This window comes from Podarcis muralis, chromosome 4, assembly GCF_964188315.1.
Source record: "Podarcis muralis chromosome 4, rPodMur119.hap1.1, whole genome shotgun sequence".
In the NCBI taxonomy this organism is placed as follows: domain Eukaryota; kingdom Metazoa; phylum Chordata; class Lepidosauria; order Squamata; family Lacertidae; genus Podarcis; species Podarcis muralis.
Genome location: NC_135658.1, coordinates 6,952,145 through 6,965,808, shown reverse-complemented (window position 1 = coordinate 6,965,808; position 13,664 = coordinate 6,952,145). Strand labels below are relative to the sequence as shown.

The 13,664-nt window shown below is 50.2% G+C and overlaps 1 protein-coding gene across 1 annotated transcript in view; it reads left to right on the top strand.

Moving 5' to 3' along the window:
- The first annotated feature begins 2,342 nt into the window (after positions 1-2,342).
- LOC144327649 (uncharacterized) overlaps positions 2,343-13,664 on the top strand; it is a 42,532-nt gene continuing 31,210 nt past the window's right edge. Inside the window, exons 1-5 of the mRNA XM_077928076.1 lie at positions 2,343-2,935; positions 3,132-3,213; positions 3,494-3,576; positions 4,495-4,621; positions 7,390-8,723. Coding sequence (XP_077784202.1) covers positions 2,426-2,935; positions 3,132-3,213; positions 3,494-3,576; positions 4,495-4,621; positions 7,390-8,723 — 2,136 coding nt within the window. The 5' untranslated portion in view covers positions 2,343-2,425. The remainder of the gene's footprint in view (positions 2,936-3,131; positions 3,214-3,493; positions 3,577-4,494; positions 4,622-7,389; positions 8,724-13,664) is intronic.

Genomic DNA, 13,664 nt, shown 5'->3' with positions numbered 1-13,664 from the left:
TGGAGGCGGGGACTCCTGTGCAGGATGGGATTCCTCCGGTTCAGCCTCTGAATCAGATTCCCAGGCCATCACAATAAACAAGAGCTGTTTGAAGAATCGCTGTGTCGTCTGATATGTTCACCCACAACTTAACACTGCAGGCCAGATTCATGACCCTGGTGGGCTGGATACGGCCCAGGGAACACAGTTTGAGGACCCCTGGTCTACACTGACTGGCAGCAGCTCCCCAGATTTTCAGGCAGGGATTTTGTCCAGCCCTTGCAGGAGATGTCAGGGGTTGACCCTGAGACATTCTGCATGCCAAGCAGATGCTCTAGGGCTCCCCATATTTCCCTGCACTTTCAACATTATGCTATTAGCAAGCGTGGAGATTCTACCTGCCTCTTTTGAAAGGAGAACACTCACCTGATCAATAGTAATAGTGATAATAATAATTAATAATTTATACCCCTCTGGGCGGCTTCCAACAAAATATTAAAATACAATAGTCCTTCAAATATTCAAAGCTTCCCTAAACATAATAACAACAACCATCCATTTTCAGACCATTGAATTAGCAATTAAGCATTTCTGGAAAGGGAAATGGCATACTTTTGTTGCGTGCATAAGCGTGCATAAGAAAGTATTACTCATTTATGATGAGAATGGGATTTATTTATTTTGAACTTTGCTTGGTTCCTCCTTGGTAGCCAGTGTGATTCTTTCAGCAGGGCTAGAACTCAGGACCCGCTGCCTTGAGGGACATCTAAGAGCAGTTGGGCAGGGGAAAGGTCTCCCTTGGGAGGTGGTGGGAGGTGGACACTCAGGTTACCACCAACTCCTCCCTCAACCCCTCCTTTCTGTAATGTATGCATGATGTTTCTGGGGGTGGGCTTGACCTAGAGGAGGGGAATTTCAAAAGTTTTTATAAGACCTGGCACACTATTTTTCTTTGTCTTTCCTCTCACCTGCAAGTGAGGGGAGCACCCTGTCGAGACAGTCTTTCTTCAATAAAGACCAAGCCTACAGGCTGCTGATTTGCTTCAATTTACTCTGGTTGGTGTCTTTACTTTTTGTCCAAGGGAGCCCTCGGATTTTTCCGGTAACACTGCCAAGGGAGAGAGGGCTGAGCTGGAGGGACTCGGCTTGGCAAGGGTTAAAGGGAACTGAGCTGCCTTCCTAGAGAGGACAGGAAGCAAGGGGGGGGCAGGTCCTCCAGAGCCAAGGCCCCTCCCTCCCCAGTCCTTTCCTGCAAGGAAGGGGGGGGGGGGTGTTGCTTTGGTGTCTCTGCTGCAAGGGCTGCATCGCTGCCCCCTCCTGGGATCTGGTGAGTCCATAGCTGTCAACTTTCAGATGTGAAAATAAGGGATCAGCAGCCTCGAAAATAAGGGATCAGCAGCCTCACCTATCTCCCAATCCGGGACAGCAGCAGGAAGCAGCGGGAAACGGCGCTGGAATAAGGGAATTTCCCACAAAAAAAGGGAAGGTTGCTAGCTATGGGTGAGTCTCCTCTCTCTCTCCCCAGAGGGTGGAGTGGGGAGACGGTGGGGGGTCCCAGGGCTGCAGCAGGGGAGGGGGCCTGGGGGCCTGATCTGCTTCTGCAGGGGGGGACCCCAAGTCAGGGAGGAGAGGGTCCTGCCAGGGAGGGGCCAGGTATGCAACACACTCCTTCCTGCAGATCAGAGGATCCCTGACTCCCACGAAATCTCCCCTTTTAAAACAAAGGAGTCCCTGGGACTTTAACTCTGTGTGACATCGCTCAACCTCATTGCACAGCAGAGGAAACATGTGCAAATGGTTTTCCAAAGCTGGAGGAGGAGGTGGACTAGCCCCCCCCCCCAAAAAAAAATAACCCCACAGGGAGGAAGGAAGTTAAGGTGGGAGAGAAAGGCCAGGAATAAAGAGAGGGATCCCAGCCCATAGTCTGGCTGCTGCATTGCAAACCAGTTTGTGTTAAGCTATCTAATAGAACAACCAAAAAATCAAGGGAGATGTCTTTGGCTCCGCCCACTTGGCCCTCAGGGGGTTGGCCAGATACATTCCTGGCCCTCGGAAGAGAGAAAAAGAGACCTCACCCCAGGAATCCGTCTGGAGAGTGGCAGAGAGTGCAGAAAAGGAGACAGAAAAGGAGACCCTGGGGTGGGGGGAGCAACTCCAAAGGACCCCCGGGTGAGGACCCCCACTAGAGCCAAGCATCCATTTTTCACAAGATACAAATGACTCCCTTGTCAGTCGGTTCTGGCTTCATGCATTGACTGGAAGGATGGAGAAACCAGGTTGATTAATCTCACAGAAATCCCTTCAGTTGCCTCCACATTCTGCATTGCTTGAAGGCTAGAGACTTGTTTCTTCTCCTCTTCCTCCTCCCCTTGTTCCTAGCAAGACTCATCCATGCTTGCTCAGGGAACCATTTCCCCTCCTGTCCTACAAATTCTGTAACAGAACAATGTATTTGCTTTGTAGGATTTGCTGCAGCTTCTCATTTAGACGGGCAGAACTTGGCAGAAGACCAAAGGGTTCCTTCCGATCTCTCAGAGGCTTCCTGAGGGCACAGATGGATGAGCAAGACTCATCTGGCCCTAAAGCAGGAAGAGGCCATGCCAGCCAAACTGGGAGCAGTGGGGGATTCTGGGAAAGCTCTGGGCAGAAGATCCTGGGTGAGGAGGACACCCTCCGCTCAGAGGTGCAGAGCCAGCAGTTGAGGCAGTTCTGCTGCCAGGAGGCCAAAGGACCCCGAGAGGTTTGCAGCCGACTCTACCACCTTGACCATCAGTGGCTGAAGCCGGAAAGGCACACGAAAGCTGAGATGCTGGACCTGGTGATCTTGGAGCAGTTCCTGGCTGTCCTTCCCCAGGAGATGGAGAGCTGGGTGAGGGACTGCGGAGCGGAGACCAGTTCCCAGGCGGTGGCCCTGGCCGAAGGTTTCCTCCTGAGTCTGGCAGAGGAGAGAAAGCAGGTGAGAGAGACTTTCCTCTGGATACTCCCAAGGGGCTCCAAACAGGACAGAGAACATCCCATAATGGTCTGCTGATGGCCCATCCTTTTTCTGGGAAAGCATCCATGGAATGAGATCTCACACCCTTCAAGTCTTTGTTATTCTCTTTCTAGTATTTCTCCCCATTCTCTGTTTTGAATCCTTGTTTCTTTCTCAGGGAAAGGATCTCTTTGCAGAAATGGACCTGGATTCCTGTGAGGCAGAGAGGCCTCCGTTGGACACCAGAGAGAGGCCATTGGGTAAGAGAAAGGTGGTTTTTCTCCGTTTGGTCTCATTCTGTTGGTTTTCCAATTCATCTGAGGGTTCTTTTCACCTTGTTTTGGGGAGAGACGGTTGGGAAGAAGGGTCCAGAGGAGGGGAGATGTATTTCTGCACAAACATATGAAATGGGCACAAACGTCCAAATTCTCTCAGCAGGTAAAGCTTTCTCAAAGGCCCATCTGTAGTTAGAGATGCTCTGTTTCACCTGTGAGAGAAGCAGGCACTCCTGGCGTCCTGCTTACCTTTTTTCTCTTGCAGGTGGCAGAAGGATGCCGGCAAGACCTCCTGATCTGCCTTTTCATGGGCGCAGAAGGGAAACAGCGGCTGTGGAACCAGATCAGGTCAGGGGAAGCTGCCTTGTGGGGACAGAGGCCGAGGAATGGAGCAATGTAATGGACTGGTTGGGCATAGAGGAATGGTGGGAGGAAGCAGCCAGGGAACCAGGAAGGGAAGATGGCTCAGAGCCCAAGAAGTGGAGGTGGAGGAAGGATGAGCGGTCAGAGGGGCAAGAGGGAGAAGCCTGGGAAGAGGAGGTGTCAGAAGCTGAAGGGGTAACAGGGCTTAGTGAGCTGGGAGACTCTGTGGCAGAATGCAGTGCAGAATCAGAGGCAGAAGAGGAAGGAGGCGAGTGGGAGAGGAAGGTTGAGAGGCAGAGGTGAGTCAGGATAAGGATGCCAGAAGCCCCCCTCCCTGCTCGTCTCTCAGAGCCAGGAGACCCCCTGCAATGGAGGAATCTCTGCTAGATCATCCAAGACAGATGGCCATCCAAAACAGGCTTATTTTATTTCTAGATTGATCACTGAATGCTAAAATTGTTTTCTAAGCAGTGGACAAATGAGAACAAATAGCGGCCTGGATTCACCTAACCAGCCCCATTGGCTGTAAAAAGGGGCCTGCCCCCCATTCCTCCCCCTCTCCATGCCCCCATGAACCCCTGGAATTTGGCTCTAGGGCATTGGGAGGGAACTCCCGAGAACAGTTCACGAGGAGAGGAGAAAGTGGATCCTTCCATTGGGGATACTGGAATGGTTGCCTAGGCAGAATGACTTGAATAACACAAGGTGGAGTACAACTTATTTGCACAAAAACGAATACCCATAATTTAAACTTAGAATAAAATAAGCACCCATAATTAAAATGTGCCGCAAAGCAATCCTATTTAAACAACACCGCAATTTACAGGAAGGAAACAACAGAGCATTATGTAGCAGATCATATTTCTGCTGTCTCAGAGGAGGACATTTCCCTTTTTCATTTAGGGTCCGGTGTGCTTTGAAGATGTTGCTGTTCGTTTCACGGACGAGGAGTGGGCGTTGCTGGATCCTGACCAGAGAGCTCTGCATAAGGACGTCATGGAGGAGAATCGTGGGATCGTGGCCTCTCTTGGTAAGGCTCCCTGTGGGATCGTCCTATCTGCCTGGAAATTCAAAAAATACCTCTATGTCAGTGTTTTCCCAACCTTGGGCCTCCAGCTGTTTTTGGACTGCAATTCCCATCATCCTTGACCACTGGTCTTGCTAGTGAGGGATGATGGGAGTTGTAGTCCAAAAACAGCTGGAGGCCCAAGGTTGGGGAACACTGCTCTATGTGACCAACGTCATATATTTTCACAGAGCTCAACAGCGCCCCCTACAACACCTGGGAACCTAACACCCCCACAATAAAGAGTAACTTACAGTTTTTTCTTTGAACAATCTTCCTCAAATTATCCCTTTTTCTACCACGATTGGGCTGCTTTCAACTGCCCAGGCCATCTTAAATGTCAGCTTCAGAATTGTTAGGAAAGATAGTAGCTTCAGGTTTTCTGTTTTTGTTTTTGCTCCTGTCAGTCTTGGGTTGACCAAAGAGACGACTGACATTGGAGATGGAGGGGATGCCATGACTGGGCCAAACATAATTCATCCCAGAGAAGAGCTAGGCTTATTGAATTTCAGGTAGAAGTAGCAGTGATGAGGATGAGGATGATACAGTGGTACCTCGGTTTACAAACTTAATCTTTTCTGGAAGAGGACTGTTCTTAAATCAAGGTACCACTGTAGTAATAATAATAATTTATATTTATACCCTGCCCATCTGGCTGCATTCCCCAAGCCACTCTGGGCAGCTTCCAACACACATATAAAAATGAAACATAAATAATAATGATTCCATATAAAAGAACATTAACTTTAAAATGAACAACTTCTCCTAGTGGCCGAAATTGTGGAAACCTTCTGTGAAAAGTGTATTTCTGAGGTTTGATGGCTCCTAACACCACTTTTGTGTGGAGTAATACCATAAAATTATATAGCAATGGAAAGATAATTTAATGTTGAATGTAATGCGATGACTTTTATGAAGGAGTATTTATTAGAACAGCAGTCATAAAGAAAAAACGTGAAACCTTTGGTAACCATTGGTAACCTTTAGCTTTCATTACGGCCTTACAACGCCTTCCCATGAAGTGAACCAAGTTTTTAGTTCTGCAGCTGTAAGAATGTGAAACCAAGACTGAATTATTGCCTCTGTTGATTGGGCCTTATTGCTGGGTTGCCTCTGATTAACAAGTTTCTTTAGTGTGGGCTATTCCCAGGCCATTCCAGCAGTGAAATATCATTATCTTGAAAGCACCTTTTGCACACAGCAACAACACGACATAGAGCTGAATCCTGTTGAAAATATATAAATGCTTCGGTATCTGGGAAAAGATCACCTGCGGAACACTTCAGTTTGGGCTCACGTATTTCGTTTATGCATTTTTCCACATTTATATTCCCATTAATGATGCAAATTCTGCCCACACCTTTTGCTGCGATTCAACCCCAGATCATCACACTGTCTGGGTGTTTCACGGTCAGTGTAATGCAAGTAGCATGTAAATGTTATCTGATTCTTCTCCTCGGGTATTTCATGCCATCACTACCAAGCAAGGAGATTTGGGTCTCATCGCTCCAAATAACACTGCCCCATTGTTCCACTGTCCAGTTAACATGGGTTTCATCTTTTCAACCTTTGAAGGAGAGATAACAATGGCTTTTTCTTAGAATTCTAACATTTAGACCAGTCCTTGCACTCAACTTCCCATTACATTGCACCATGTCATCTTGTATACACCCAGATGATTTTCTTCTGTCATGTAGGCACAGTCTCTCCACTCGTCCATCGTCACTTTTGTAGTGACTGAGTCTCCTTATAAAAAGGTAAAGGTACCCCTGCCCATACGGGCCAGTCTTGACAGACTCTAGGGTTGTGCGCCCATCTCACTCAAGAGGCCGGGGGCCAGCGCTGTCCGGAGACACTTCCGGGTCACGTGGCCAGCGTGACATCGCTGCTCTGGTGAGCCAGAGCTGCACATGGAAACGCCGTTTACCTTCCCGCTAGTAATCGGTCCCTATTTATCTACTTGCACCCGGGAGTGCTTTCGAACTGCTAGGTTGGCAAGCACTGGGACCGAACAACGGGAGCGCACCCCGCCGCGGGGATTCAAACCGTCGACCTTTCGATCGGCAAGCCCTAGGCGCTGAGGCTTTTACCCACAGCGCCACCCGCGTCCCTGAGTCTCCTTATACCTCTTCAAAAATATAGAAAGGCCAACTTTGGTTAAGTTTTCCCCAATCTCTCTTCTAATTTCTTCATAACTGTAGCCTTGCTCACTTAATAGTACAATCTTACATCACTTTCTGGGGACCACTCAACTCCTTGTGCCATTTCTATATTTTATTATGTCTTACACCCTCACTAAATGAAAGAACACAATAAACCAACCAACTTGATAGCAATCACATAACACACTGACAAAAGTCAACCAAAGCAAGTTGTGCTTCCTTTTTCAGGTTATTTGGCTATAACGTTGATAGAATACGGGTAATTAAACAAACTTTCTTGGATTGCATTCTTGATTGCATTTTTGATCGAATTATCTTTCCATTGATATATAATTTTATGACATTACTCCAAATGAAGCGGTGTTATAAGCCATCAAAACTCTGAAATACACTTTTTTCCAAAAGTCTTTCACAATTTTGACCACTGCTTTATATAAACAAAGCAACATTCAACAACTCATCCGAATCTCATATTAAACAAACAACACAGGTAATGAACACACATGCAACTCCCTTCAGTTCTTCTCCATTTGCTCCTGAGGCTCAAATCCCTTTTTGTCCCCAATGCAGATTGTGATGAATTGGAAATCGAGAACAAAGGTGACCACGAAAAAATCCCCAGAGAGGAGAAGCCACACAAAAATTTGGAGTGTGGAGAAAGCTGCAGTCAGAGCTCCAATTCCACCTCCCATCAACAAAATCTCATTGAAAAGAAACTCTATCAGTGCATGGGATGTGGAAAGAGCTTCACTCATAGCTCCTCTCTCACTTCCCATCGAAGAATTCATACAGGAGAGAAACCCTATCAGTGTGTGGAATGCGGAAAGAGCTTCAGAAAGAGCTCCGATCTCATTTCTCATCAAAGAATTCATATAGGGGAGAAACCCTATCAGTGTGTGGAATGTGGAAAGAGCTTCACTGATAGCTCCACTCTCACTAACCATCAAAGAATTCATACAGGGGAGAAACCCTATCAGTGTGTGGAATGCGGAAAGAGCTTCAGGAAGAGCTGCGATCTCACTTCCCATCAAAGAATTCATATAGGGGAGAAACCCTATCAGTGTGTGGAATGTGGAAAGCGCTTCAGTCGGAGCTCCAATCTCACTTCCCATCAAAGAATTCATACAGGGGAGAAACCCTATCAGTGTGTGGAATGTGGAAAGAGCTTCACTCATAGCTCCCATCTCACTTCCCACCAAAGAATTCATACAGGGGAGAAACCCTATCCGTGCGTAGAATGTGGAAAGAGCTTCAGTCAGAGCTCCTCTCTCACTTCTCATCAAAGAATTCATAAAGGAGAGAAACCCTATCAGTGTGTGGAATGTGGAAAGCGCTTCAGTCGGATCTCCACTCTCACTTCCCATCGAAGAATTCATACAGGGGAGAAACCCTATCCGTGCGTAGAATGTGGAAAGAGCTTCACTGATAGCTCCTCTCTCACTTCCCATCAAAGAATTCATACAGGGGAGAAACCCTATCAGTGTGTGGAATGTGGAAAAAGCTTCATTAGAAACTCCGATCTTACTTCCCATCAAAGAATTCATACAGGGGAGAAACCCTATCAGTGTGTGGAATGTGGAAAGAGCTTCACTCACAGCCACCGTCTCACTTCCCATCAAAGAATTCATACAGGGGAGAAACCCTATCAGTGTGTGGAATGTGGAAAGAGCTTCACATGTAGCTCCTCTCTCACTTCCCATCAAAGAACTCATACAGAGGAGAAACCCTATCAGTGCTTTGAATGTGGAAAGAGCTTCACTGATAGCTCCCATCTCACTTCCCATCAAAGGATTCATACAGGGGAGAAACCCTATCAGTGTGTGGAATGTGGAAAGAGCTTCAGTCAAAGCTCCCATCTCACTTCCCATCAAAGAATTCATACAGGGGAGAAACCCTATCAGTGTGTGGAATGTGGAAAGAGCTTCAGTCAAAGCTCCCATCTCACTTCCCATCAAAGAATTCATAGGGGGAGAAACCCTATCAGTGTGTAGAATGTGAAAAGAGCTTCAGTCAGAGCTCCGATCTCACTTCCCATCAAATAATTCATACAGGGGAGAAACCTTATCGGTGTGCGGAATGTGGAAAGAGCTTCACTGTTAGCTCTAAACTCACTTCCCACCAAAGAATCCATACAAAGGTGGGAAAAACCATTATACAGCTTTAGGAGCCAGGCAAATCCACACCTTTTTAACCAGGCCTTTTTCTTATTGACATCTAATGCTATTTTAACACGTGATGTTTTGTGTTTTTATGTTATGTTCTAAGTATTCTGAGACTTGTGGGTGTAGGGAATAAAGCCACTCTTAAATTACTAGGGGTCTTTGGCCCCCCATAAAATATATGTGTTTGCTTGGTACATTTACCGTATTTTTCACCCCATAGGACGCACCTAGGTTTTTTTGGGGGGGGGGGGAATAAAAAAATATATTTTCCACCCCCAGGCACGGGGCTGGCGCGGGGGAAGCTCGAGCTTCCCCTCACCCCAGCCCCCAGAAGATCCTGCTAACCGCAAGCCTAGGGAGCCGCACTGGTCTCCCCAGGCTTGCGGACAGCTGTGCGAAGCCCGGGCGCGCTGAGGCTTCCTAATGCAGGCAGCTCTGCGCGACTCTCCAGAGGCCGGCACGGCTTGGCGCCGGGCTCCGAAGGGTCGTGCAGAGCTGCGCAGACCCCGGGAGGGCAGGCAGCTCTGCGCGACCCTCCGGAGGCCGGCGCGGCTTGGCGCCGGGCTCTGGAGGGATGCGCAGAGCTGCACAGAGCCCGGGAGGGCAGGCAGTTCTGTGCGACCCTTTGGAGGCGCCGGGCTCTGGAGGTTTGCGCAGAGCTTCCTGAAGCCTGGAGAGCGAGAGCCTCTCGCTCTCCAGGCTTCAGCGAAACCCTGTATTCGCCCCATAGGACGCACCCACATTTCCCCTTCATTTTTGGAGGGGGAAAAGTGCGTCCTATAGGGCAAAAAATACGGTATATGCCTTCGTGTAAATCTTAAGAGACTTGCATGTCAGGCCTCTTAAGGCTATTTGCAAGTGTAGCAGTGCACATAGCTGGACATAGGATATCACATAAAAAAATAACACATGTTGCATTTTGTTTTAAATTACTTGTGGCATTCTAGCACTTTGGGAGAAACATTCTCAATAGTGGTCTATGCTTTACACTTAGCGAGAAGGTCAAATAATGAGTGAAAAATGCAGTTTGTTTTGTTTCTGCTTTTTTTTTTGTGTTCCCAGGTGTCAAACTAGCTCTCGTCTGGTCTCACACCTCCATCATATCACAGCAGCAACAATCCCTGGCGAATCCCCATAGGGCTTTCATATTGACCATGTCACCTTGTAGTGGCACAGGTTTGGACATTTCTTGAGAGAGATGTCTTTGCCTTGGCCTTTCTATGGGATTTTTTTTTATTAGAGGCTCTGGTTTTGCACGCTAGGGAAGTTGCTCAGTTGTTCCTAAGGGACCAAAAAGCTAACTGCAGCCTGGATACACTTGCCCAATTCCAACGGAGTCCAATTAGAATTTATATAGCCCCATGGCTCGCCGATGTGGATTTCTGGTCGCACTTGGTGGCAGCGGTCGGCCTGGGCCTTGTACGCATCCTTGGCCTGGTGCAGTTGCTCCATCAATAGTTGGTGCTGAGACTGGAGCTCCTGGAGCCAATCTGGCAGCAGATGCTGGCAGCACATCCCGGAACAAACGCGGATGGTAACCGTAAGTGGCCTGGAACAGGGTCTGCTCGGTGGAGGCGTTCACCGCGTTGTTGTAAGCGAACTCCTCCAATGCCAAGTGGTCGACCCAGTTTGGAGGTACTCCAGGTTCTGGTGGTCGATTCTCACTTCCACCAGGTGTCTTGCCCCCTCAAGATGATGGCCCCAGACCTCAAAGGCCACCTTGATGGCCAGTAGTTCCCGCTCCCACACGGTATAGTTACATTCTGCCAGAAGAAGCTGGCAGGAATAGTAGGCGCAGAGTAACAGCAGCGCATCAGGTCCGTGCTGCTGGGACAAGACGGCACCGAGAGCCGGACTGGAGGCGTCTGTCTCCACCACGAAGGGACTAGAGGGATTAGGATGCTGTAAAAGCGGTGCCCTCTGGAGACAGGCTTTCAACCCCTGAAACGCCACCTCTGCCTCCTTGTCCCAGGAGAATGGTGTCTTGGGGCACAGCAGTCGGGTCAGCGGGGTGGCGCGGTGAGCATAGTTCACAATGAAGGTCCAGTAATAGTTGGCGAACCCCAGGAACCGCTGTAGGCCCTTGCGCTTCTGGGGTGCCGCCCACTCCTGAACTGCTGCCACCTTCCCGGTATCCATCTGCACCCCATCAGGGGGAGAGTTGGTGACCGAGGAAGTCCAGCGACCGCTGGTGGAACTTTCACTTGCTGAGCTTAGCATACAGGCGTTGCTCCCGCAAGCGCTGCAACATGGACCAGACATGACCCTCATGGCAAGTTGGGTCGTGGGAGTAAATCAAAATGTCATCTAAGTACACCACCACGTACTTGTCTAGCAAGACCTGGAACACGTGGTTGATGTACCGTTGGAACACGGCAGGCGCATTGCACAACCCGAAAGGCATTACCAGGTATTCGAACTGCCCATACCGTGTCCCAAATGCTGTCTTCCACTCATCCCCGGCTCAGATCCTAATCAAATTGTAGGCTCCCCAAAGGTGCAGATTGGTGAACATCTGCGCCCCTTGCACCCGCTCCAGCAACTCTGCAATAAGGGGCAAGGGATACCGGTCTGAGATGGTAATCTTATCCAGGGCCCGGTAATCATGGCAGGGACGAAGCTCCCCACACTTCTTAATGAAGAGTACTGGAGCGGTGGTGGGCGAGGTAGAGGGCCAAATGAACCCGCACTCCAGGTTCTTGCGACGGAAGTCCTACAAGGCTTAGCGCTCTGGCTCCGTAAGACAGTACAGGCGGCTCACAGGCAGGGTCTCTCTGGGCTGGAGGTCTATGCCGCAGTCGAAAGACCAATGAGGCGGCAGCTGATCTGCCCCCTGTTACTCAAACACTTCTTGGTAGTCCTGGTAAACAGCGGGGAGCGTTGACGCAGCTTCCCCCGTGGGGGCGGCCACTAGCATCTCAGACCAAGCATGGTGACACGGGTCTGGGAAGCGCACAGTCTGATTGACCCAGTCGATCTGAACATTGTGAGACTCCAGCCAGTCTATCCCGAGCACCAGGGGAAAACGGGGCATGGTGGCAATGTCCAAGGTGCGCACCTCCCGGTGCTGCTGGTGACACAGGACCAAGGGCTGAGTCTCCTGAGTAACGGCCCCCGAGCGCAGGAGCTGTCCGTCAATTGCCTCCACCTGTACCGGTTCTGGCTTGTCCTGGAGTGGCACCTGATGATGGGCGGCGAAGCCAGAGTCCATATAGGAGCGGGTTGCCCCTGAATCTACCAGAGTGTGGGTGAGAATCCAGGGTCCACCAGGGGGATATAGACACACCAGAACTATGAGGTGTTGCAATTCCACCGGTGAGGGCCCATCATGCGATGTTTGGGACCGCAGGTAGCCTGGGCCATCGGCTACTGGGGTTGGCCATTTCCCTGTGGCTGGCGTTTTCTCAGGACAAGATTGGGCACAGTGTCCACTCCCGCCGCAGTAGAGACACAGGTTCCCCTCCAGACGCCGAGTCTTCTCCGAGGGGGAGAGGTGAGGCCGCGCTGCCCCAAGCTGCATTGGCTCCTCCAGCGACTTGGCTGTGGCCGTGGAACTGCTGGGAAGGACTGGAGCCGGGAGTGCTGGCGGCCCTGAGCCTGGTGATGGTCCTCCAACCGATCGTCTATCTGCAGGCTCCGTTGAATGAGGGTGTCCAGCGTGGCGGGGTGATGCATCATGGCCAGCTGGTCCAGTATCTCATCCGAAAGCCCCTAGAGATACTGGTCCTGAAGGGTGGAGTCATTCCAGGACAAGTCCTGTGCCAACAGTCGAAATTCTGTGGCGTAGGCGGCCACTGTGGACTTGTCCTGTTTCAACCGCTGAATCGCCCGATTGGCTTGACTCCCCTTCTGAGGGTTGACGAACGCGTTTTCCAGATGGTTGCAAAACCCTGTGTAGTCTGTCAGCAAGGGAGAGTCTTGCCGGAGCAGCGGCAATGCCCACTTGGCCTCCCGGTCCTTCAGCAAGCTGATCAGGAAGTGCACCTTGGGTGTGGTTGTCGGGGAAATTCCGGGCTCGCCCCTGAATATACAGCTTGGTCTGGGCAAGAAACATGGGAAAGCTGGCCGGGGACCCATCGAATTTCTCTGGCAGGGCCACTGGGTACTTGCCAGAAGCTGGGGCGTCGGCACCAGGAGCTGGTAAGGCGTCCAAACACTGCTGAAGTGCTGTAGCTGCATTGCTCAGCTGCTGAACGGTTTGGGTCAAGACCTGGTTTTCCTGAGCCAATGCCACCAGCACAGCCGCCTGGTCAGCCATGGCTTCTGGTTCCTCCTGAACGCACCCCAACGAAGGGGGAGTGCGGATGTGGCGGGAGCAAACTGTGCTGGTCCCGTGGGTTACCAGAGAGGCTAGGTCCAAGTCCAGTCCATGGTCAAAGGAGCAACATGGAGGCAGAGCCCCCTGAGCTGAGCTGTCTGGCAGTTCTGAATCACCTCCGGCAGGTACAGCTGATCTTCCTCCAGCAACTGAAAGGCAAAAGTCAGCCTGTCAGTTCCTCACGAAGGGAGGGCTTCTCCACATCCGAGAGTGCAGAGTGGGGGGCAAGGAGGGAGGTCTGAGTCCCTGCTCTGGTTCTCTCCAATACTCACCTGTGGGGGAGGGATGTGCAACCGCAGCACATCTGCAAAGAGAAGGACATGGGGACAGGTGAGTCCGTCCCTGAGCACCTGACAAGGCTATTC